The sequence below is a fragment of the Portunus trituberculatus genome, chromosome 3 (genome assembly GCF_017591435.1).
Source record: "Portunus trituberculatus isolate SZX2019 chromosome 3, ASM1759143v1, whole genome shotgun sequence".
NCBI lineage: Eukaryota > Metazoa > Arthropoda > Malacostraca > Decapoda > Portunidae > Portunus > Portunus trituberculatus.
The window spans coordinates 1,742,340-1,767,115 of record NC_059257.1 but is presented as its reverse complement, the minus strand read 5'-3'; the positions used below and the strand labels follow the sequence as shown (position 1 = coordinate 1,767,115).

Genomic DNA, 24,776 nt, shown 5'->3' with positions numbered 1-24,776 from the left:
TGCTTGAGTTAAAGTTTTTCAGTTTTTTCTTGTTTCTCTTGTTATCAATAGGATTTTAATTTTTCTGACATGTACACTATAAAATAACAATTTTGGTTATATGACAACAATATATTTTTATTAGTAAACAAAGACACACTTATTTGAATACAGTTGCAGATGTATCTTCTTAACTTCTGCTGTAGTGGTTTAACCCACTACAGCATTGGTAGCTTAGCTGTGTGAGCAGTCACAGGCATATCTGAGGCTCAGCTTGGGTATGAGCAGATGGAGCACAACACAACCCACTAACAAAAACACTTGCTTGATGTTTAACATTTAATGGTCCACTTGGTCATTTCACACAAAACAACTGGGGCTGAAATGCCATGGTTCTCCATAACTCACTCACACCACAATATCCCACTAACCTAACAACCATACCCAGTGACACCTCACCTGGTGCATCTACTCCCAACACAACCTAGGTTTACCTAAGGAGCATCATATTGACCTCAACAATGAATGGATACCTTAGCACCTAATTCAGGCATATGCTCAGCACTGTGGATATCCTCCCCACACTTCTTCCTCTCTGGTGAAAACAAACCATATATTAGTCTGTTTCTGCCATTTCATCAGGATTTTATAATCACATTTCCACATTAACACTTCTTAGGAATGCACAGATATTTCTAAAGTATGATACCTGATAAGAGGTCAGAATCTGGTCCGTGTAGGACTGGAAAACGAAAGTGGAGCTTTGGCTAGCTGTGGTGGCTATAATGGGTTTAGCTTTCCTCCTCCTCAATTGGTCACCTAGGAGTGGGCCACACAAGCTATGTGCACAGAGTGTGAATTGGCAAATCTGAGAGGGGCTCAAAATGCTTCATGTAGCATTCTACACATAGTGTTTGGATTGTTACATAACTACCCTCCCTGGGGAAAGCATTTTAATCTGTCTTGGATTTTACAATTTTGGTTTTACTCATATTTACAATTTCTCCTCAACAGGAGGTTTTGAACTTTACATGAGAATCTTAGATGACCGTGCTCTTGACATAGCTGGTGCAAGCACTGAGCCAAAGACAATTTATAAGCACTGTGACAGCAAAGAGGCGAATGAGGGAATCGGCCTGATGGGTGGTACTTTGGGAGTAGAAAGCAAGCTGGGTGTCTACTCAAAGAAAACAAGACAGGGCACCTCTAGTATTTCTTTCGCTTCTTTTTCTCAAGCTGATAGACATGGTGTAAGTTTGCTGTGAGAATGGGTGTTTAAGCAATGATTAATAATTATGGGTAATAGTATGTGTAATAACAAACACATCATAGCAGAATACAACCATGACTCATTTTGCACGTTCTTGGATATGTCACGAGTGCTACGAGGATGCAAAATACATGTTCTCGTGTTGAAAGTAGTTAAAAATGTCTTGAAATCCTCCTCTTAAATTAATTCAGGTCTCAGGAAGATGTGAATACAAAAGCATGAAGGAAATTCTAGAGTTTACCAGAGAAATGGATGAATGATTAAGATTTTTTTATATAAGAAAATAAAACTCATCAATGGCAACTGACAATTAGAAAAAGGCACACTTAGTTACCAGTCTCTCTGCAGGTTTGAGAGACTTAGACAAAAGAAACAAATAAATGTCTTTAACTTGAAACCTCCCTCTTAGATAAGTTTAGGTCATAGGAAGATTGAAATACAGAAGCAGGTAGGAAATTTCAGACCACAAAAAGGTATAAATGATTGAGTGTACTGGTTAATTCTTGCATTAGAAAGGTGAACAGAATAGTGGTGAGAGGAAGAATAAAATCTTGTGCAGTGAGGTTGCTGGAGAAATGGAGGCATGCAGTTAGCAAGATCAGAAGAGCAGTCAGCACACAAATAGTGGTAGAAGATAGCAAGAGATGCAGTGGTTAGAAAGAGGTTGAAGACTGTCAGTTGAAGAAGAGGAATTGATATGACAAAAAGGTTGTGATTTAACTGTACATAATAAAACTGAATGGAATGGAGCCCCCATACATGTGAAGAGTACTTCATACAAGTACAAATAAGGCCCTTATACAGAGTTAGCAGTTGGGCAGAGTATGAAAAACTGGTGGAAATGCCTCATAACATCTAACTTCATAGAAGCTGTTTTTGCAAGAGATGAGATGTCAAGTTTCCACTTTAGATTGTAAGTAAAGGACAGACCAAGGATATTCATTGTGGAAGAAGGGAACAGTTGAGTGTCACTGAAGAAGAGGCGATAGTTGTCTGTAAGATTGTGTGAAGTTGATAGATAGTGGAATTGTATTTTTAAGGTATTAAACCAGAGGTTTTCAATCTTTTCTTGCTAAAAATCCTTTGAGTTATAAGACCATCTATCCAAACCACCCAGTAATCTGACATTGAAGAGGACAGTCTGAGGCAAACTTCCAGCAAGAAGGAAAGGTAGAAGTCGATAGAAAATGTTGAAAGAGTTTGGTGAGGTAAGAGGCAAACTCAGAGGTAGAATGTTTGAGAACAATAGGAGTGACCCCATAAGTCTTTTAAGTGTTTAGGTCTGGTAGAGTATGGAAAACATCATTGCATAGAATTTTAGTCAGTGGCATGATTCAGAGGGGGAGGAGAGAGAGGAATAACCTCAGAATCATCTAAGATAAAGTTTTAGCAAAGATTTGAAAGAGTAGTTCAGCTTTATAAACAGAGAAGTTGGCAGTGGTGCCATCATGATGAAATAAAGGAGAGAGAGATGAAGAAGTAGTGTTATTGAAGATGTTTTTAACCAGATACCAGAAGTCTTGATTGGAGTTGGATCTGAAAAGATTTTGACAACATTTTCTATTAATATTCAGTTAGTACATAAAACCCGACTATGGAAGGAAACTCTCTCTCTCTCTCTCTCTCTCTCTCTCTCTCTCTCTCTCTCTCTCTCTCTCTCTCTCTCTCTCTCTCTCTCTCTCTCTCTCCATCCAGTGAATTGATGGTGACTAGTTAGTCCCTTTAAGATTTTTTTCTGCTTCCTTTAGTGATTAATGGGTCTTTATTACTAGTTTTTTTTTTTAGTTCTGCTAAGTGAGGTCAAAGTGAGCATGGTTGGATGATCTTTAATTAAGGAGACTGATAGATAATATTGGTAGCATTCACAATTTTAGTTGATTGCTTTGGAGATTGTTACTTAAACTTTATTATCACAGTCAGTGTTTCATTTAGATTGTAATGAAGTAAAGACTACACTGCAAGTAAGTAACAATAGTTACAATTGCTATACCATAATGTTAATGGTGTGAACTTGAATACTTTATCATCACCCTTCAGGATCATCAATAAGGACATGAGGAGCATCATGGAGGATACATCACCCAGACTGACTCCACCGCCTAAGCCAGCTGTCCTGGAGGTAGGTTGTGCATGCTGACTTGATCTCCATGCTAAGAGATAGAGAAAGTGTGAGAGAAAATGAAGATCCAAATAGAAGATAGCAGTGGTTGCTCATGGCAAAGATTGGTGGCAGTACTGCTTCACAAAAAAGAAGGTACAGTTTATGAGTAGAATATCAAGTAGGATAGAGACTAGGAACAAGTGTGAACATAAAGACAGGTAAAATAATTCATTGTCATCAGCACCCACAACATCATGCCAGTAAAATATTCCCTCTAACAAGACATTGTTTAACTAGAGTTGAATGTCTGTTTATATGCAGTAACTTATTTATTTAATGTCTGTTTACATGCAGTAACTTATTCATATATTTCTGATATCTTCATCAACATGCTATCATTTAGGGACAAAAAGTAAATGGAACTACAAAAATTCAGAGGGAAAACTCACTATGGAATTCATCATTCACCATTAGAAGCATCTCAAGCTATTCTGACTCTTGCCATTTTACTAGCAGCTATGTGACTTCATTTCCTTTAATTCATTTAATGAAAAATCATTATTTAAAGGCAAACTTTTTTATTTTGTTCATACAAAAATTTAGTGTGCATGTGAGGGATAAGATTCCTAAGATGTTTTTTTTTTTTTTTTTTTTTTTTTTTTTTTTTTGCCAAGGCCTTAAACCCGTAGCCTGTGGCCCAATTTTTAATTACTGCACATGATGGCTCATAAGACGGATGGGCTCATAAGACACCCAGTTTTAGCAGATATTGAAATAAAAAAAAAGGTAAAAACAGATTTAAGCTCTGAATATGAATTGAAGGATTTCACCTGACATTTGAAGACTCACATGCATTTACATCATCATTAGGTCTCATTTAACAAAGAAATTTGATATTTGCTTGTAGCCTGCATACCAATCTTGTTGTGAGATGTAAACATGTACCTGGCATATACCATCAGAACTGACAGTGAAAGACTACAGGCGTAATAATCATAATTTTTTCTTTTTTATCATTTTATTTTTACATGTATGCAAGGTAATAATGTTAAAAGATAAGTACGATTTTAATTGTATGAATGTGTTTCTTACCTCAAGGAGTAACAGCATCACACTGCAGTGAGTCTTGCCAGTGTCGAGATTAAGATTGCTGATCGCGTGTGTTGTTTTGGTTCATGCGGTGTATGCCAAATTCTTCTATGTGAGTTATTGTATGTATGTATGATCTATTATATATTGGTACCTTTAAAGAAAGAGTTGTTTTGTGGTGTAGTACTAATCATCACTTTGTTTACATGTGCAAAGATGTCTGGGCTTTGTTTTTAGTCTTTGTTGCCATAGACTGACCACCAAATACTGCCTCAGTGCTGAATCTTGGCCTCATAGGATGCAGGCTCATATCCTGAGACTTTTTTTTTTTTTTTTTTTTTTTTTTTTTTTTTTTTTTTGGAGAAAAGGTGCACCTTATGAGCCATCAAATACGGTACATTTAACATGAAACTCAAACGAGGTTTGAGCTAATTAATTTTGTCCCTGACATGGAATCATTGTGGTCCAAAATCAAAGAAAAATGGGTTCTAAATACCTGTTGTATGTGTAAAATTTTGCACTATCAGGCCAAATGTGTCTGAGCCTTTCTTACGCCCACCTCCTGTGCAGGAGGCACAGGTGTCGAGTCATGAGACAAGCCATGCCTGAGGGTATGCACTTACACAAAGCACAAGCGTCCTTCAGGGATGACTCTGTCAAAATTTAAGCACTCAGTAACGCATTATTCTATGAATATTTTCATCTGCTGACGCGTAACAGTTTTGAGTAATTTTTACCAATGACACTGTGTCATTGCCTGCAGCCTACGGATCAAATCTTGATCTTTATTCAATATAGGGTTACATTTAGCAGATGTTTTGTCAACTAAGTACATTATTCAATGGAAGATATGTAAACAAAAAGTAATTTATTAATTTTTTTATGCAAGAAGGAAAACCAGCCAAGGGCAACAAAATATAATTAAGAAAAAGGCCCACTTGAAATACCAGTTCCCTTAAAGATTGTTATAGAATTAGCCAAAAGTCAGGGACAAATGTCTTGAAACTTCTCTCTTAAAAGAAGTCAAGTTGTAGGAATATGGAAATACAGAAACAGGCAGGGAGTTTCAGAGTTTACCAGAGAAAAGTATGAATTATTTGGAGTACTGGTTAACTCTTGCATTAGAGAGTTAGGCAGAATAGGGATGAGAGGAAGAAGAAAGTTTTGTGCAGTGAGGCTGCAGGAGGGAGGGAGGCATGCAGTTAGCAAGATCAGTAGAAAGTTAGCATGAAAATAATGATTAAAGCTTTACTAAACAAGGTGGAATAGATTCTTTAAGTCACCGCCGCAATGTTGCGTCTTTATCTGTCTTCTACCGCTGTTTTCATGCTGTCTGCTCTTCTGAAAGAGATGCAACATTTCAGTGGTGAGAAAGAGGCTGAAGATAGTCAGAGGAGAGGAGTTGATGAGACAAAAAGCTATTGATTACACCCTATCTAATAAAACTGTGTGAGTAGAAACCTCCAAACATGCAAAGACTACTCCATACAAGGACAGATAAGGTCCTTGTACTACAGAGTTAGCAGTTGGAGTTTTTTTTTTTTTTTTTTTTTTTTTCTTGTGTGTATTTACCTAGTTGTAGTTTTACAGGGCCTGGGCTTTATGCTCGTGTGGCCCCGTCTCCATATCTACACTTATCCAATCTTACTTTAAAAGTGTGCACACTCGTTGCAGACACTACTTCTTCATCTAAACTGTTCCACATATCAATACATCTCTGCGGGAAACTATATTTTTAATATCTCTCAGACATCTTCCCTTTCTCAGCTTTTTACTATGCGATCTTGTGCTTGGATGTCATATTCTTCTCTCAGGATCAGTTTCTCATTATCCACTTGGTCCATTCCGTTGATCAATTTATAGACTTGTATCAGGTCTCCTCTCTCCTTCTTTGTTCCAAGGTTGGTAGATCCATAGCCTTTAGTCTCTCCTCATATGTCATCCCTTCAAGTTCTGGGACCATTCTTGTAGCCATTTTTTGTAGCCTCTCCAATTTTCTTATGTGTTTCTTTTTATGAGGGGTCCACACTACTCCTGCATATTCCAATCTGGGTCTTATTATAGTATTTATCAATTTCTTCATCATTTCTTTGTCCATGTAGTGAAATGCTACTCCAATATTCCTCAGCAAATTATATGTTTCTCTAAAAATTCTATCAATATGGCTTACTGGTTGATTGTTTTCTTCCATCGTCACTCCTAAGTCCTTTTCCTTTTTGACTTTCTCCAGTTCTACTCCATCTCCCATCTTATAGATTCCCACAGGTCGTCTTTCACTCTTTCCCATTTCCATGACATGGCTTTTGTTCACATTGAATTCCATTTCCCACTTCTTACTCCATTCCCAGATCTTATTTAGGTCTTCTTGCAGTATTTCACAATCCTCCTTTTGCTTTATAACTCTGCACAGTTTCGTATCATCCGCAAACAAATTTATGTAGCTGTTCACTCCTTCTGGCATGTCGTTAATATAAATGAGGAAAAGTATTGGTGCCAATACTGACCCCTGTGGCACTCCGCTTTCTACTGCTCTCCACTTGGACTTCATATCTTTAACTACCGTCCTTATTTCTCTCCCCCTCAAATAATTTTCTATCCATCTCAATGTGCTTCCTTTTAAGCCACCCTTCTCCTCTAACTTCCACAGTAATCTTGCATGTGGCACTTTGTCAAACGCCTTTTTAAATCCAAATAGATGCAGTCAACCCATCCTCTCTCTCTTGTACTCTATCAACTATTCTAGAATAGAAACTCAATAAATTAGTTACACAAGACCGTCCTTTTCTAAAACCAAATTGGCTATTTGATATTAATTTGTTGTCTTCAAGGAACTCGATCCATTGTTTCTTTATTATTCTTTCACACATCTTGCATATTACACTAGTTAGTGATACCGGTCTGTAATTTAAAGGTTCTTCTTCCTTCCACTCTTATATATGGGAACCACCTCAGCTCTTTTCCATTCTACTGGCACTGTTCCATTTTCTATTGAGCATTTTATGATGTTGTATATAGGACTTGCTAGTTCTTCCCTACATTCTTTCAGTATTCTGCCTGAGACTTCATCCGGTCCCATTGCCTTCTCTTCATCCAGTTCCTTCATTAACTCTTTTATTTCAAGCTTGGTTACTTTAATCTCTTTCATATAGATTGTCTCTCTATTACCCTGTGGCCTCTCAAATTTGGATTCTTTAGTAAAGACCTCCTGGAATTTTTTATTTAATAGTTCTGCCATACTTTTGGGTCTTCCACCATCCCGTTCTCTCCTTTTAACCTTTCTATTGTTTCTTTTGCCTAATTTTTCCATTTATGAATCTATAGAACAATTTTGGTTGCTCCTTACATTTTTCGACAATATCTTTTCAAGTTCTTTTCCTCTTCCTTCCTCACCTTAACATATTCATTTCTCGCTGCCTTGAAGTTTTCCTTGTTTGTTGGATTCCTATTTCTCCTCCACCTTTTCCATGCTCCATCTCTTTTCTCCTTTGCCCTAGCACACCTTGCATTAAACCAATCTTTCTTTCCTTCTTCTTTTGGTCTATATTTTGGGACATATTCCTGACTCCTGTTTTGTATATTTCCAAAAATAAGTTATATTTGTCTTGCATTGTCTCTGAGTTTTCCATCTCCTCCCAGTCTACGTTTTAAAATAGTTCTTGAGATTCTCAATATCAGCCTTTCTGTAATTTAATCGGTCTCCTTTGTATGAATCGTCTCTATCTTCCTTTCCTTCTTCTATATCTATTTCTAATATTGCATGGTCACTCTTTCCCAATGGGCACTTATATCTTATATCGTCATTCATTTGTATACCCTTGTAAAACTAGGTCCAATCTCGCCGGCTCGTCGTTTCCTCTGAATCTTGTGCATTCCTTTACTCTCTGGTCCATCATATTGTCTATCATTAGGTTCAAGAATCTTTCTCCCAGGCTTCTTCCCCATACCACTTTCATAATTTTCCCAGTCCACTTCTTTACAGTTGAAATCTCCTACTAATATCACTTTTCTCCTTTCTTTAACGATTCTCATTAGACTCCTTATTGTGTCATCTATCATGTCTTTATATTCTTGATTGGTCCATGAATTTGTTTTGGTGGCACATATGTTACAATGATTGTTATCTCTTTTTATTAATATGCATCTTAATATACAATACTTCTGCTTTTCCTTCCCACATTCCACTTGATTGATCACTATCTCCTTCCTTAACATTATCATGACTCCTCCTCCTCCTTTACCCACTCTGTCTCTTCTCCATACATTATACCTATTATCCAAGACTATTTTGATTGCCTCATTTAGTTTTGTTTCAGCCAGGCATACAATATCTGGATTTTCTTTCCTTATGTAATCTCTTAATTCTAATTTACTTGATAAAACCCGTCTATGTTCGTATACATCATTTTTAGTCTTTTGCCTTTATCATTTTAGTTAAACTTGTTCCACTTTTTCTCTTCCTTCTCGTTTATATACCATTTCCTTATCCTGTCTCCTAGAATTCTCCAAAAATGCCTTCTTCTCCTCTTCTGACCTTTCATTATTCTTTTCCTTACTGCTGCTGCCAGTTCATTGTATCTCTTCCTTTCTTCCTCATTTCTATTTTTCTTTATATAGATATCCTTGCAGCCTTCTGTTTCTCTAAGTTTTGTTGTTCTATATAATATTTCTTCTGTTGCTGCTTGTGATTTTAGTAGTATTTTAATTGGTCTCGTTTTCCTTCTTGATATGGTCCCATTCTGTTTATTTCTTCTACTTCCTCTTCCAAGTTCTGCCTATCTTCGTCATTAAGATTCTTCAGTAGGTCTTTGACTGATTTCATTTCTTCTTTTCTCTTTTTGGTCTATATTTTATATTTTTTCTTTTATTCCAAATACGACTACACTCTTCTTTTTTCTGCAATTTCTCTAACTAGATTTTCTTTTGTCTTGAGGACTCCTATCATTTTGTTTGTCATATTTTCTTCTTTTTCTTTAAGTTGTTCTTGAATCACCTCCTGAAAATCGGCCTTATCTTTCTTATCTTGGACTCTCCATGCTTGTACTTCTTTTTTAATCACGTTCTGTACTCTTTCCTCTTCCTTGTTTACTAGATCTTTCAGCTTCTCCTTTTCTTTCTCGGCTTTACCGAGTCCTTCTTCCATCTGCTTCTTGTAGTTAGCTACTTCCTTTTTTAGTTCTTCGTTTTCCGCTCTTAGCCTAGCTTCATTTTCTTCCACTTTTCTTATCCTTTCTCTCAGTCTTATAAACTCCATTTCCTGTTCTTTATTCTCTTTCATTTCCATCTTCTCCTTTATCAGTTTATCTAGTTTACATTCAATATTTGACACTCTTAAGTAGTGACGTAGTCGTCGTATCGAACTCTTCAATACGCGTTCTCCCTCACCGACATAGTCATCATCAGCCCTTCTCTATTCTCATGTCTGCATTTGGATGGAATATCTTTTTCACTCATTATTCTTTAATAATTGATTTCATGAAGAAAAAAAAAAATGAGTCCACACTACCTGCCCAGGCCACTGTAAATACTATACAACAGGTGTAGTGAAGATCAGCTGATCGTCGGAACTGCGCCAGTGCGTCCGCCCTCAACCGTGTGTGTGTGTGTATTTACCTAGTTGTATTTACCTAGTTGTAGTTTTACAGGGCCTGGGCTTTATGCTCGTGTGGTCCCGTCTCCATATCTACACTTATCCAATTTTTCTTTAAAACTATGTACACTCTTTGCTGATACCACTTCCTCACTCAAACTGTTCCAAGTCTCAACACATCTTTATGGAAACTAAATTTTTAACATCTCTCAGACATCGTCCCTTCCTTAGTTTCTTACTATGCGATCTTGTGCTTCTAAAGTCATATTCTTCTCTCAGGATCAGTTTCTCATTATCCACTTCATCCATTCCGTTAATCAATTTATAAACTTGTATCAGATCCCTCTCTCTTCTCTGCTCCAAGGTTGGTAGATCCATTGCCTTTAGTCTCTCCTCATATGCCATCCCTTTAAATTCTGGAACCATTCTTGTAGCCATTTTTGTAGTCTCTAATTTTCTTATGTGTTTCTTTTATGGGGAGTCCACACAACTCCTGCATATTCCAATCTAGGTCTTATTTTAGTACTTATCAATTTCTTCATCATTTCCTTGTCCATATAGTGAAATGCTACTCCAATATTCCTTAGCAAATTATACGTCTCTCTGAAAATTCTATCAATATGGCTAACCGGTTGATTATTTTCTTCCATTGTCACTCCCAAGTCCTTTTCCTTTTTACTTTTTCTAGTTCTACTCCATCTCCCATCTTATAGATTCCCACTGGTCGTCTTTCACTTTTTCCCATTTCCATGACATGGCTTTTGTCCACATTGAATTCCATCTCCCATTTTTGCTCCATTTCCAGATCTTGTTTAAGTCTTCCTGTAGTATTTCACAATCCTCTTTTGTTTAATGACTCTGCACAGTTTCGCATCGTCCGCAAACAGATTTATGTAGCTGTTCACTCCCTCTGGCATGTCATTTATATATACGAGAAAAGTATTGGTGCCAATACTGACCCCTGTGGCACTCCGCTGTCTACTGTTCTCCACTTGGACTTCATATCTTTAACTATCGTCCTTATTTCTCTCCCCTTAAGTAATTCTTCATCCATCTCAATGTGCTTCCTTTTAAGCCACCCTTCTCCTCTAACTTCCATAGTAATCTTTCATGTGGCACTTTATCAAAAGCCTTTTTAGATCTAAATAAATACAGTCAACCCATCCTCTCTCTCTTGTACTTTATCAACTATTCTAGAGTAGAAACTCAATAAATTTGTCACACATGACCGACCTTTTCTAAAACCAAATTGGCTATTTGATAATATTTTGTTGTCTTCAAGAAACTCGATCCATTGCTTCTTTATTACTTTTTCACACATCTTGCATATTACACTAGTTAGTGATACCGGCCTGTAATTTAAAGGTTCTTCCTTCCTTCCGCTCTTATATATGGGAACCACCTCAGCTCTTTTCCACTCCACTGGCACTGTTCCATTTTCTATTGAGCATTTTATGATGTTGTATATTGGACTTGCTAGTTCTTCCCTACATTCTTTCAGTATTCTGCCTGAGACTTCATCCGGTCCCATTGCCTTTTCCTCATCCAATTCCGTCATCAACTTTTTATTTCAAGCTTGGTTACTTTAATCTCTTTCATATAGACAGTCTCTCTATTACCCTGTGGTCTTTCAAATTTGGATTCCTTAGTAAAGACCTCATGAAATTTACTATTTAACAGTTCTGCCATACTTTTTGGGTCTTCCACCATTCCGTTTTCTCCTTTTAACCTTTCTATTGTTTCTTTTTGTCTTATTTTTCCATTTATGAATCTGTAGAACAATTTTGGTTGTTCCTTACATTTTTCGACAATGTCCTTTTCATAGTTCTTTTCTTCTTCCTTTCTCACCTTAGCATATTCATTTCTTGCTGTTTTGAAGTTTTCCTTATTTTCTGGATTTCTGTTTCTTCTCCACCTTTTCCATGCTCCATCTCGTTTCTCCTTTGCCCTAGCACATCTTGCATTAAACCAATCTTTCTTTCCTTCTTCTTTAGGTCTATATTTCGGAACATATTCCTGACCCCAGTTTTGTATATTTCCAAAAATAAGTTATATTTCTCTTGAACCGTTAATGAGTTTTCCATCTCCTCCCAGTTTACGTTTTAAAATAGTTCTTGAGATTCTCAATATCAGCCTTTCTGTAATTTAATCGGTCTCCTTTGTATGATTCATCTCTATCTTCCTTTCCTTCTTCTATATCCATCTCTAATATTACATGGTCACTCTTTCCCAATGGGCACTTGTATCTTATATCATCGTTAATTGGTATATCCCTTGTAAAAACTAGGTCTAATCTTGCCGGCTCATCGTTTCCTCTGAATCTTGTGTTTTCCTTTACTCTTTGGACCATCAAATTATCTATCATTAGGTTCAGGAATCTATCTCCCAGGCATCTTCCCCATACCACTTTCATAATTTTCCCAGTCTACCTCCTTACAGTTGAAATCTCCTACCAATATCACTTTTCTCCTTTCCTTAATGATTCTTGTAAGACTCCTTATTGTGTCATCTATCATGTCTCTATATTCTTGGTTAGTCCATGAGTTTGTTTTGGTGGCACATATGTTCCAATGATTGTTAACTCCTTTTGTTAATATGCATCTTAACATACAGTATTTCTGATTTTCCTTCCCCAAACTCCACTTGATTTACCACTATCTCCTTCCTTAACATCATCATGACTCCTCCTCCTCCTTTACCCACTCTGTCTCTCCTCCATATATTATACCTTTTATCTATGTCTATTTTATTGCCTCATTTAACTTTGTTTCCACCAGGCATACAATATCTGGTTCTTCTTTCTTTATGTAATCTCTTAATTCTAATTTACTAGATAAAATCCCATCTATGTTTGTATACATCATTTTTAATCTCTTGTTCTTATCATTTTAGTTAAACTTGCTCCATTCTTTTCTCTTCTTTCTCTTTTATATACCATTTCCTTATCCTGTCTCCTATAATTCTCCAAAAATGCCTTCTTCTCCTCCTCTGACCTTTCATTATTTTTTCTCTTGCTTCTGCCACCAGTTCATTGTGTCTCTTCCTTTCCTCCTCGTTTCTATTTTTCTTTATATATATATCTTTGCAACCTTCTGTTTCTCTGAGTTTCGTTTTTCTATATAGTACTTCTTCTGCTGCTGCTTGTGATTTTAGTAATATCTTAATTGGTCTCACTGTTCCTTCTTGATATGGTCCCATTCTATGGATTTCTTCTACTTCCTCTTCTAAGTTCTGTCTATCCTCGTCATTCAGATGTTTTAGTAGGTCTTTTACTGATTTCATTTCGTCTTTTTCCCTTCTTGGTCTATATTTAACATTTTTTCTTTCAGTCCAAAAATAATTACACTCTTCTTTTTTCCGCAATTTCTCTTACTAAATTTTCTTTTTCTTGAGGACTCCTATCATTTTGCTTGTCATATTTTCATCTCTTTCTTTTAACTGTTCTTGAAATACTTCTTGAAATGATTCCTTGTCTTTCTTATCTTGGATTCTCCATGCTTGTACTTCTTTTTAATCACGTCTTGTACTCTTTCTTCTTCTTTGTTAACTAGATCTTTTAGCTTTTCTTTTTCTTTCTCGGCTTTACCGAGTCCTTCTTCCATCAATTTCTTATAGTTCGCTATTTGGACTTTTAATTCTTCATTTTCGGTTCTTAGCCTAGTTTCGTTTTCTTCCACTCTTTTATCCTTTCTTTCAATTTCTGGAGCTCTTTATCCTGTTCTTCATTCTCTTTCATTCCCATACTCTCCTTTATCAATTTATCTAATTTACGTTCGATAGTTAAGACTCTATCAAATAGTGAAGTTTGCGCCGTATCAAAGCCTTCAAATTCTCCTCCTCCCTCACCAACATTGTCATCATCAGCTTTCATTCTTTCCCTTGTCACATACCTGCATTTAGATGGAATATCTTTCTCACTCATTATTATTTAACACTATTCATGAAAAAAAAAATGAGTCCACACTTATCGCCCAGGCCACTGTAAACCCAAACAAAGGTAGTGAAGATCAGCTGATTCTCGGGAGCGACGGTATTGCGTCCTTCCTCTAGCGTCTGTGTGTGTGTGTGTGTGTGTGTGTGTGTGTGTGTGTGTGTGTGTGTGTGTGTGTGTGTGTGTGTGTGTGTGTTGTGGCCGATAAAGCCTGTAGTTTTACTTGAAGAGTATATACGGAAAGCGCTGTTCAGCTTCACCCAGTGACGCAGGTAATTTTATCTAGTGTTTTTTTTTTGTGTGTGTGTGTGTGTGTAGGGAAGAGGGCCAGCCAAGGACAAAAAAAAAAAAATAAAGAAAAAGGCCCACATGAGTGCTGGCTCTCTAAAAAGAGGAAAAGTGTCAGCCAAAATTAGGGAGCAAATGCCTCGATACCTCCCTCTTAAAAGAAGGTACGTTGTAGGAAGTCGGAAATACAGATGCAGGGAGGGAGTTCCAGAGTTTACCAGTGAAAGGAATGAATGATTGAGAGTACTGGTTAACTCTTGTGTTAGAGAGTTGGACAGAATAGAGATGAGAGGAAGAAGAAAGCCTTGTACAGTGAAGCCGCAGTAGGAGGGGAGGCATGCAGTTAGCAAGATCAGTAGAACAGTTGATGGAGAGTTGATGAGACTAAAAGCTTTTGATTTCACCCTATCTAGTAAAACTGTATGACTGGAACTCCCCCAAACATGTGAAGAGTACTCCATACATGGGTGGATAAGGCCCTTATACAGAGTAAGCAGTTGGAGGGGCGAGAAAAACTGGCGGAGACGCCTCAGAACACCTAATTTCATAGAAGCTGTTTTAGCAAGAGATGAGATGTGAAGTTTCCAGTTAAGATTATGAGTAAAGGACAGACCGAGGATATTCATTGTGAAAGAGGAAGACAGTTGAGTGTCTTTGAAGAAGAGGGGATAGTTGTCTGGAAGGTTGTGTCGAGTTGATAGATGGAGGAATTAAGTTTTTGAGGCATTGAAAACTACTAGATTTTCTCTGCCCCAATCGGAAATAGAAAGATCGGAAGTCAGGCATTCTGTGATGTCCTTGCATGATATGTTGACTTCCTGAAGGGTTGTTCGTCCCTGAAAGGACGTGGAAAGATGTAAGGTGGTATCATCAGCGTAGTAGTGGATAGGGCAAGAAGTTTGGTTAAGAAGGTCATTAATGAATAATAGAAAGAGAGTGGGTGACAGGACAGAACCCTGAGGAACTCCACTATTAATAGATACCCATGTTGGGGCCCATATCACCACCCAAGTGCATCTTTGGTGTAACCACCTAGAACATGGGTATCATGGTGACATGTAGATAACTTTAAAGTACTCAACAAATGGCAAAGTATCAAGGTGGTACATGGTGGGATTCTAACCTATGTGTGGACATCTGCCTGATCCCATGCTTACCACCTTATCCATATGCCACCACCTCAGAACACCTGGGAAGTTTCCAGTTAAGTGAGTAAAGGACAGACTAAAGTTATTCAGTGTAGAAGATGGGGACAGCTGAATGTCATTGAAGTAGATGTGATTGTTGTCTGGAAGGTTGTGCTGAGTTGGTAGATGGAGGAATTGAGTTTTTGAGGCTTTGAACACTACTAAGTTTTCTCTGCCCCAATTAACAGAATTGTTAACAGAATGGTCTCAGTTCTTTTCTTGCCTTTCACAGAAAGTGGACCTTTTAACAGATATGGTTCTGAATTCTACACTTTATATCTCATTAAAGAATATAGTACACAGCATTCAAGCACAATACATGCAGAGTCAAAAGAATCACTGCCTTCCACCAGCATACCAGGATTAGCAGCTTGGCACTGTTGTATGTAAGGGATGGCCACTGACATTAAACATAAAGATAGCATAATGTGCCAGTGAAAAGAAAGAATAAAAGATAATGGACCTATTATACACCAAAGTCTTGAGTCTCAATCATCTTGATATTTTGCATCTATGTTGAATCACCAAGAATCCACAATTCTTGCTTGCTGTTCTTTTTCATCAGCTTACATTATAACAGAAGGAGCATGGTGATGTGAGTTTTTAAACTGCTCTTGCTCATGGCTGTAGCTCAAGTTCTAAAATGTACTTCAGAAGCTTTCAGAAGATTACAGGACATTCCGTAGTGTGCTGTAGCAGGATATCATTCCTATCCTGAATAGAAAGATTCTCAAACATCTGTCGCTTCACAATCTTCTGTCTGATCGCCAGTATGGCTTCCGTCAAGGTCGCTCTACTGGTGATCTTCTGGCTTTCCTTACTGAGTCTTGGTCATCCTCTTTTAGAGATTTCGGTGAAACTTTTGCTGTTGCATTAGACATATCAAAAGCTTTTGATAGAGTCTGGCATAAGTTAATCTTTGAAAGATCACTTAGGTTTGCTGAGATACCTCAGGACTGGAAGTTAGCTAATGTTACACCAATATTTAAAAAAGGTAGGAAGGATGATGCGAATAATTATAGACCGATCAGTTTAACTAGTATAGTATGTAAGATACTAGAGAAAATCATTAAGGGTAGTATTTGGGAGCATTTAAATGAGAATAGATTAATTAGAGATACCCAACATGGCTTTAGATCAGGGAGGTCCTGTCTTACAAATTTGCTAGATATCTTAGAATATATTACCAAAGAGTTAGATGATGGAAATAGCATAGATGTTATATATCTAGATTTTAGCAAGGCGTTTGATAAGGTACCGCATAGGAGGCTAGTGTACAAATTGAGACTACATGGGATAGGGGGTAGGTTAGTTGATTGGATTAGTGAATGGCTTTCTGATAGGAAACAGAGAGTAGTATTAAATGGGGCAATGTCTGAGTGGAAGGAAGTGGTTAGTGGGTACCCCAAGGATCAGTGCTAGGACCTCTTCTTTTCTTGGTGTACATTAACGATTTAGATATAGGAATTAGTAGCAAAGTATCAAAGTTTGCAGATGATACTAAGATAGCATGTGCAGTACAGGGTGAAAAGGACAATTACAGAATACAACGAGACCTGGACAGGCTGATAGCATGGGCAGACAGGTGGCAGATGGAGTTTAATTCTAAAAAGTGTCAGGTTATGCATTTAGGTAAAGACAACACAAACTTTAACTATGAGATGGAGGGATGTTGGCTAGAGGCAGTAGAGGAAGGAAAGGATTTAGGAGTAGTGATAGACAGGACTATGAAATTTTCAAAGCAATGTTTAGAAGCAAGAAATAGGGCAAATAGGATCCTGGGTTTTATAAATAGAAATGTTAGTTATAAAATTAAGGAAGTGGTGTGTAGCTTATATAATTCCTATGTTAGGCCCCATTTAGAATATTGCATACAGGCCTGGTCACCCCATTATAGGCAGGATATCAACATGTTAGAAACAGTTCAGAGAAGAGCAACTAGGATGATACCAGCATTAAAGTGCCTGGAGTATAGAGATAGATTAAAGGAATTAAACATGTTTTCATTTGAGAGGAGATGTATAAGAGGGGATATGATAGAGTTATTTAAAATGTTCTCAGATACAAACTATATAGATGTGAGATCTTTCTTTACCTTAGAGGAGGGAAGTAGGACTAGAAATCATGGCAGGAAGATTAGAAAGCAAGGCTGCAGGTTAGATATAAGAAAATATTCCTTTAGTCATAGGGTGGTAGACTTCTGGAATGCATTGCCAGAGAGGGTTGTAAATAGCACTAGTTTGACAATGTTTAAAAACAGATTAGATAAGCACTTGAATTTATTAGATTTATAATTATGTATAGCGCTGTATGATAGTTTTTATAAGAAATTTACTATTGTTAAACAAGACATGATCCCCATGTATGGGGATCACAGATTGTAGAGGAATTCGCTGCAGGACTTAGCCCTGTTAATGAGCCAAATATTTAGAATTAGTATATAATGTATTGTGTACTTGTAAGTGTATCTTTAAGTACTGATGACGAGGTCGCTGTGCGACTGATACAGGATAACCTAGATGGGCCCTGGTGGCCCTTTGTTATCCTATTATTTAAGTTATGTTATATGTTATGTTAAAGCTTTGATTTCAAAACTGCCCTCCTACGGCTTCTATCTTTCTCTCTGCAACTTTATCTCAAGTTTCCTTTCCGACCGCTCTATTGCTGCTGTGGTAGATGGCTACAGTTCTTCTCCTAAACCTATTAATAGTGGTGTTCCTCAGGGTTCTGTCCTGTTCTATTATTCATTAATGACCTTCTTAACCAAACTTCTTGCCCTATCCACTCCTACGCTGATGATACCACCCTACATCTTTCCACGTTCTTTCAGAGACGTCCAACCCTTCAGGAAGTCAACAGATCATGCGAGGACGCCATGGAACGCCTGACTTCTGATCTTTCTAAGATTTCCAATTGGGGCAGAGAAAATCTAGTAGTTTTCAATGCCTCAAAAACTCAATTCCTCCATCTATCAACTCGACACAACCTTCCAGACAACTATCCCCTCTTCTTCAATGACACTCAACTGTCTCCCTCTTTCACAATGAATATCCTCGATCTGTCCTTTGCTCATAATCTTAACTGGAAACTTCACATCTCATCTCTTGCTAAAACAGCTTCTTTGAAATTAGGTGTTCTGAGGTGTCTCCGCCAGTTTTTCTCACCCCTCCAACTGCTTACTCTGTATAAGGGCCTTATCCGTCCCTGTATGGAGTACTCTTCGCATGTTTGGGGGGGTGTTCCAGTCACACAGCTTTGCTTGATAGGGTGGAATCGAAACCTCTTCGTCTCATCAACTCCCCTCCTCTGACTAACTGTCTTTAGTCTCTTTCTCACCGCCGAAAAGTTGCATCCCTTTCTATATTTCATCGCTATTTTCATGGTAACTGTTCTACTGATCTTGCTAACTGCATGCCTCCCCTCCTCCTGTGGCCATGCTGCACAAGGCTTTCTTCTTCCTCTCATCCCTATTCTGTCCAACTCTAATGCAAGAGTTAACCAGTACTCTCAATCATTCATCCCTTTCACTGGTAAACTCTGGAACTCCCTCCCTGCATCTGTATTTCCGAATTCCTACAACTTGTCTTCTTTTAAGAGGGAGGTATCGAGGCATTTGCTCCCCTAATTCTGGCTGACGGTTTTGGCACATTTTGTACTCTTTGGAGAGCCAACGCTCAAATGGGCCTTTTTTTAACTTTCTTTTTTTTGCCCTTGGCTGGCCCTCTTCCCTACATAAAAAAAAAAAAAAAAAATTCATGGCTTATAGTAGTTCACTTGTGATAAACATATGACCTGCAGGAGGGGGGTGATGATGTTGATAAACAAACTCTTCACAGTGCTTTGTGGCCTCTCTCCTCCTCTTGCCTTATTAAAGCTTAACTTTTTCTATGATTGATGCCTACAATGTCTTTGACTGACTGTCCCAAGTGAAGAATGGGGCAAGGGGTGGGGTGAGGATGTGGGGTTAGCTTCCACCCGTGAGCTCTTCAAACCCAGCATGTGGTCAGTATCGTTTATTTGGTTATCTGGTTACCATTCACCATGCCTCCTTTGGCCAATAGAAGGCCCTAGAGAGTAGATAAGAGTGAAAATGGTAGTTAAGGATCACAAGGTGCTGTGAAGAAACTGGAAGTGAGAAACACGATTATAGTAAGGGTAAAAAAACTATTTTCTTGTGCAGGAGAGAAGCCAGCCAAGGGCAACAAAATATTACAAAAAAAAAAAAAAGTCCATTGAATGCTGGTTCCCTAAAGGAAAAGTAAAGAGTTAGCCAAAATTAAGGACCAAATGTTTTGATACCTCCCTCTTAAAAGAGGTCATTGTAGGAAGACAGAAATATAGAAGCAGGTTGGGAGTTCCAAAGTTTACTGGAGAAAGGTATGAATGACTGAGAGTACTGATTAATTCTTGTGTTAGAGAATTGGACAGAATAGGGATGAGAGGAAGAAGAAAGCTATGTGCAGCGAGGTTGCAGGAGGGGAGGTATGCAGTTAGCAAGATCAGTAGAACAGTTAGCATGAAAATAATGATGAAAGATAGAACTGATCAAATACACTACAGAAAACTAGGATAAGGGTTTATAACTTTTTTATAACTTTTATGAATAACTTTTATATAAACTGTAATGTATGTTTTCTGATACTTTAGGTGTAAGCTAAAAAGTTAAGGGAATTTATGTAAGTTAGTTTGCAAGGCTTGGGTCCCAATTGCATTTTTTTTCCCTTAAGAAGGTAATTTCACATCTCAATGTTTTGAATTTTGATCAGTATTTTTAGTTCCAATTATGATAAAAATTTGAGACTATTATAGTGGTTGTTATTGATAACTTCAAGTAGAAATGGAGGTGCTGCAGTTCTGCAGTGCCTATATACAAGCTGCCACTGAAAGAGAAGTCATTTGGAAGGAGAAGGGACAAGAAGTACATATACCAAATAGGTGTTAATAAAGGCTAAGCTACTTTCTTGTCAGTGAGATTGAGACTTATGCCATGGCCTTTCCTATGGCAAATACTTTCATAACAAGTGTTAGAAAGAGATTGAGATTGGGTATAGATAGTTTGGTGTAAATGTAAAAATGAATGTATTTTAATAGTACTTTACTTATTAGTATTTTTGTTGCAGGTCAGCACTCCCAAGCATGCTGTGCCAGAAGTGTCACTCGTGTGTGATAGTCATAGTAACTTCACTGGGCAGGCACTGCAGCAAAATCCTGGCACCTCCAACACCTCAAATCGACTCAAGAGTAATACAAAAATGGCAATAATTGCTCCTGGTTGTCAGGAAGTCACTCAAGGTATAGCAAGATGGCCACAAACTTATCCAATGCAAGATTTCCTTTGTAACATCCCAAGAGGTGCTCCATCACAGCCTGTAGTGAAGGACAAAGGTCACTCCAGTCCAGTTACCACTCCAAGACCTATGCTATCTCACAGAGAAGAAAGGGAGATCAAAGGATTCCAAAACACAGCCTCATCATCTCATTCTATCTACTTTGCCAAGGAATACAATCCTCAGTTGTATAGTCCTGTTACCCATTGTACTACTAGGAGCACTGCAGAGGCTGAGGATGGGCCTCTACAGAAGGACAACTCTGTAGGGAAACGATTAATTTCCAGCAAACAGAGGTTTTACCCTGTCAGCACTATCTCTCATCCTTTGAGAATGCAGGAAGAACCTCTCCCTGTAGTTTCTTCTACCAGAATTACTAGACATGATCCTGTAAGTGCTTATACTAACATTGTGCCTTCAGTAATTGAAGATGTTCAACAGGTCAAACCCACAGGTGTTACCATATCTCCTCATATCCTACCTCATAGTTCAGACATGCAAGATTCTGCTGTGGGTGATAGCATCAACAATAGGCAAAATACTTTCCCTTCAAGCTCAAGGATCACCACAGCACAGATTAACACATTCACATCATCATATCCTCCTGTTAGCCTCAACATCATTCCCAGAAGTACTACCACATTGCCCTTGACACCACCTGCTGATACCCACAAGAATGCCATTCATACCAGTGAGTCTTTTCCACATTTTCAACAAACAAGGCCATCCTCCCGTTACCAAGGCATCAGTGGAAAAGAAAATTGGTCTTCCCCAGCCTCATCACCCTTCTCTGCCCCATCTATCAGCCCTTATATCACCCATGGTCCTAAATATCAACAGAGCCAGTCTTTGGGCCATTCAAGTAACCATGACTCACCAGTGCTTCCAGAAGTTGGACTCTCTCATAGTCCAGCAGACCCTGTTGTGTACAGGCTCATTGAAAACCAGAAACAGCAGATCTTGAAATTAACCTTAGACCTCCAGAAGATTATAGAAAAGCAAGCTAAACAAGAAGAAGAGGAGGAAGGAAGAAAAACACTAAAGATAGTAAACTCTCAGAGAAGAATGATGCAAAAGCAAGATGTTTTACACCAAGATGCAACCACACAGACAGAAGATACACAACAGCTAGCAGTTCAGACTGTGGCAGTTAATACTGATATATCTTGGCAAGAGTTGATTGGTTCAACCAAACATCAGGAAGAGGAGATAGCTACTTACCTGAAACATTCAAGAATACAAGGACAGGAGGGTTGGGTGAGGGACATAAGTGATGGCCAGAAATCTTTTCCCTTGCACTGTCATTGTAAACAGCCAAGCAACAATGGTGAGTCAGTCTTAGAGGTGATTAAAAAACACTCACAAGAGGACAATGAGTTGCCCAACAGCCAGAAGTGGGATCAAGTCAGGCCAGCAGCAGTGTCTCCCATTGCCACCATAAACACTAGCTTCACCAGGTACTGTTATTGTAATTTTCTTCCATTGTTGAATTAAGATCTGATCACATCTGTTTGAGACTACCATAACATAGCTTTTGGCATTGTAGGGAATCATCATCACCATCATCATCATCATCATCATCATTTTTGTTTAATGTCTGTGTTTTCCCATTTAGGGTGGTCTTTGACTGGTAACAGCTGCTTCCCACAACTGGCAATGTTGTGTCATATGTTCATATATTCTCAACAGATTCATATCCTCCATCACACACTCTCTCCACTTTTTCTTTGGCCTTCCCACTGACCATCGACCTCCAACCCTCACCTCCACCGCGCTCAACAGCCCTCCCTCTGCCCTTCTTACATGTCCAAACCATCTCAATCTTCTCTTCCTCAGCTCAACAGAGAAGTCTTTATCTCCACGCATATCCACTCCCTCACTGCTGGACCTTCCACTTTGCCACCTCACTCCTGGCATGTATCTCAGCATCCTGAAGTCACAGCTACATAGAATTCTGTCAGTCTGTTTGTCATTGCCCATGTTTCTGTTGTGTACATGCAGCAGATCTGACACAGGCTTGGTATATCCTTTCCCTGATCCTCAGTTTTATATTGTGATTTACCAATAAACTGGCAATTTCTCGCTATCTTCCCCATGCAGTTGCTGCTCTCGCCCTCACTGCTCTCTCTGCATCTGCTTCATAATCTAACATATATTCCAAGTAGCAGAACTGTTGTGTCTCTTCCAACACATCTCCATTCATCTCCAACCCACCATCCTCGTCATCACCATCATCACCATCATCACCACCACTTTCTTCTCCTCCACACGTCTTGGACATTCAAAGTTTCTCAGACCTGATCATTGTTGGTGACACCATTTGTAACACATAGTGCACAACACTGAATTTGCTCTCCACTCCTCTTCCACAACATCCACATGGCCATCTTCCTAACTGAATTCTTTCTTTAGTTTCATTTCCGGTCACCATTAGTTTTGTCTTCTCCATGTTTACTTTCATTCCCCTCTGCTCCATCTCCTCCTTTCACGTATTAAATGTGTCAGGCACTTCTTTCCTTGATTCTGCTGTCAACACCAAATCATCAGCATAGAGTAGCTTCCACAGGCCATCTTCTCTTGCCAGTTTAGTAGCCTCCTCTAGTACTGTGATAAGAGTAGTGGACTAGAGCAGATCCCGGGTGTACTCCCGCTCTTATGTCAAAATCCCTTGATGTTCCTACGATTGTTTTCACCTGTGATCTTGATTCCTTATACAGAGACATGACTGCAGTCACGAGCCTTTCATGCCATTTTTTTCTCCTTAGTGTCCACTCAATCGCTTTCCTTGGTATTCTCTCAAATTGTAGTGATTAATGTTCTACAAAAATAATTATATCAAAAGTTTTCTTTTCTTTTTATATAAGATGGCATGTCTTGAAACCTTCCTTTTGAAAGAGTTCAAACCATTGGAAGGATGAAATATAAAAAAACAGGTTGGATTTCCAGAGTTTATAATAGAGAAGGATGAATGGTTAAGAGTAATGGTTAATTTTTGGATTAGATAGGTGGATAGAATAGGGATAAGAGCCTCCTCTAGTACTGTGATAAGAGTAGTGGACTAGAGCAGATCCCGGGTGTACTCCCGCTCTTATGTCAAAATCCCTTGATGTTCCTACAATTGTTTTCACCTGTGATCTTGATTCCTTATACAGAGACATGACTGCAGTCACGAGCCTTTCATGCCATTTTTTTCTCCTTAGTGTCCACTCAATCACTTTCCTTGGTATTCTCTCAAATTGTAGTGATTAATGTTCTACAAAAATAATTATATCAAAAGTTTTCTTTTCTTTTTATATAAGATGGCATGTCTTGAAACCTTCCTTTTGAAAGAGTTCAAACCATTGGAAGGATGAAATACAAAAAAACAGGTTGGATTTCCAGAGTTTATAATAGAGAAGGATGAATGGTTAAGAGTAATGGTTAATTTTTGGATTAGATAGGTGGATAGAATAGGGATAAGAGAAAGAAGAGTCTTGTGCAGCAAGGTCACAGGAGAAGAGAGGCATGCAGTTAGCATGATCAGAACAGTTAGCATGAAAATAGCATTAGAAGATAATAAGAGATTTAACATTTCAGCTATGAAAAAGAAGTTGAAGACATTTAATAAGTTAAAAAGCTTTTGAATCTCACCATATCTGAAATAGTGGTACAAGTGGAAACCCCATACATGTAAAGCATACTTCATGATTATATGGATGGGTAGGGCCTTTGTACTGAGTTAGTATCCGGAGAGGTGAGAAAGACTGACAGAGATGACTTAGAATGCCTGACTTAATAAAAGCTGTGTTAGCTAGAGATGAAATGTGAAGTTTTCAGTGTAGATTATAAGTAAAGTGCAGACTGAGAATTAGTGTAGAAGAGGGTGACAGTTGAGAATTATAGAGGAAGAGGGATAGTTTTAAGGAAGTTTGTGTCAAATGATAAAGGAATTGAGTTTTTGAGGGATTGACCAAAACTAATTTTGCTTTGCCCCAGTCAGAAATTTTATAGAGATCGGAAATTAATTCTGTGGTTCCA

The 24,776-nt window shown here is 38.1% G+C and overlaps 1 protein-coding gene across 5 annotated transcripts in view; it reads left to right on the top strand.

Annotated features, from left to right (window-relative positions):
* LOC123510034 overlaps nt 1-24,776 on the top strand; it is a 131,428-nt gene that overhangs the window by 4,536 nt on the left and 102,116 nt on the right. For all 5 annotated transcript variants that reach the window (XM_045264768.1, XM_045264778.1, XM_045264788.1 and 2 more), the window contains exons 2-3: nt 3,287-3,368; nt 20,553-22,216. In XM_045264768.1, the coding sequence (XP_045120703.1) occupies nt 3,303-3,368; nt 20,553-22,216 (1,730 nt within the window). In that variant the 5' untranslated portion in view covers nt 3,287-3,302. The remainder of the gene's footprint in view (nt 1-3,286; nt 3,369-20,552; nt 22,217-24,776) is intronic.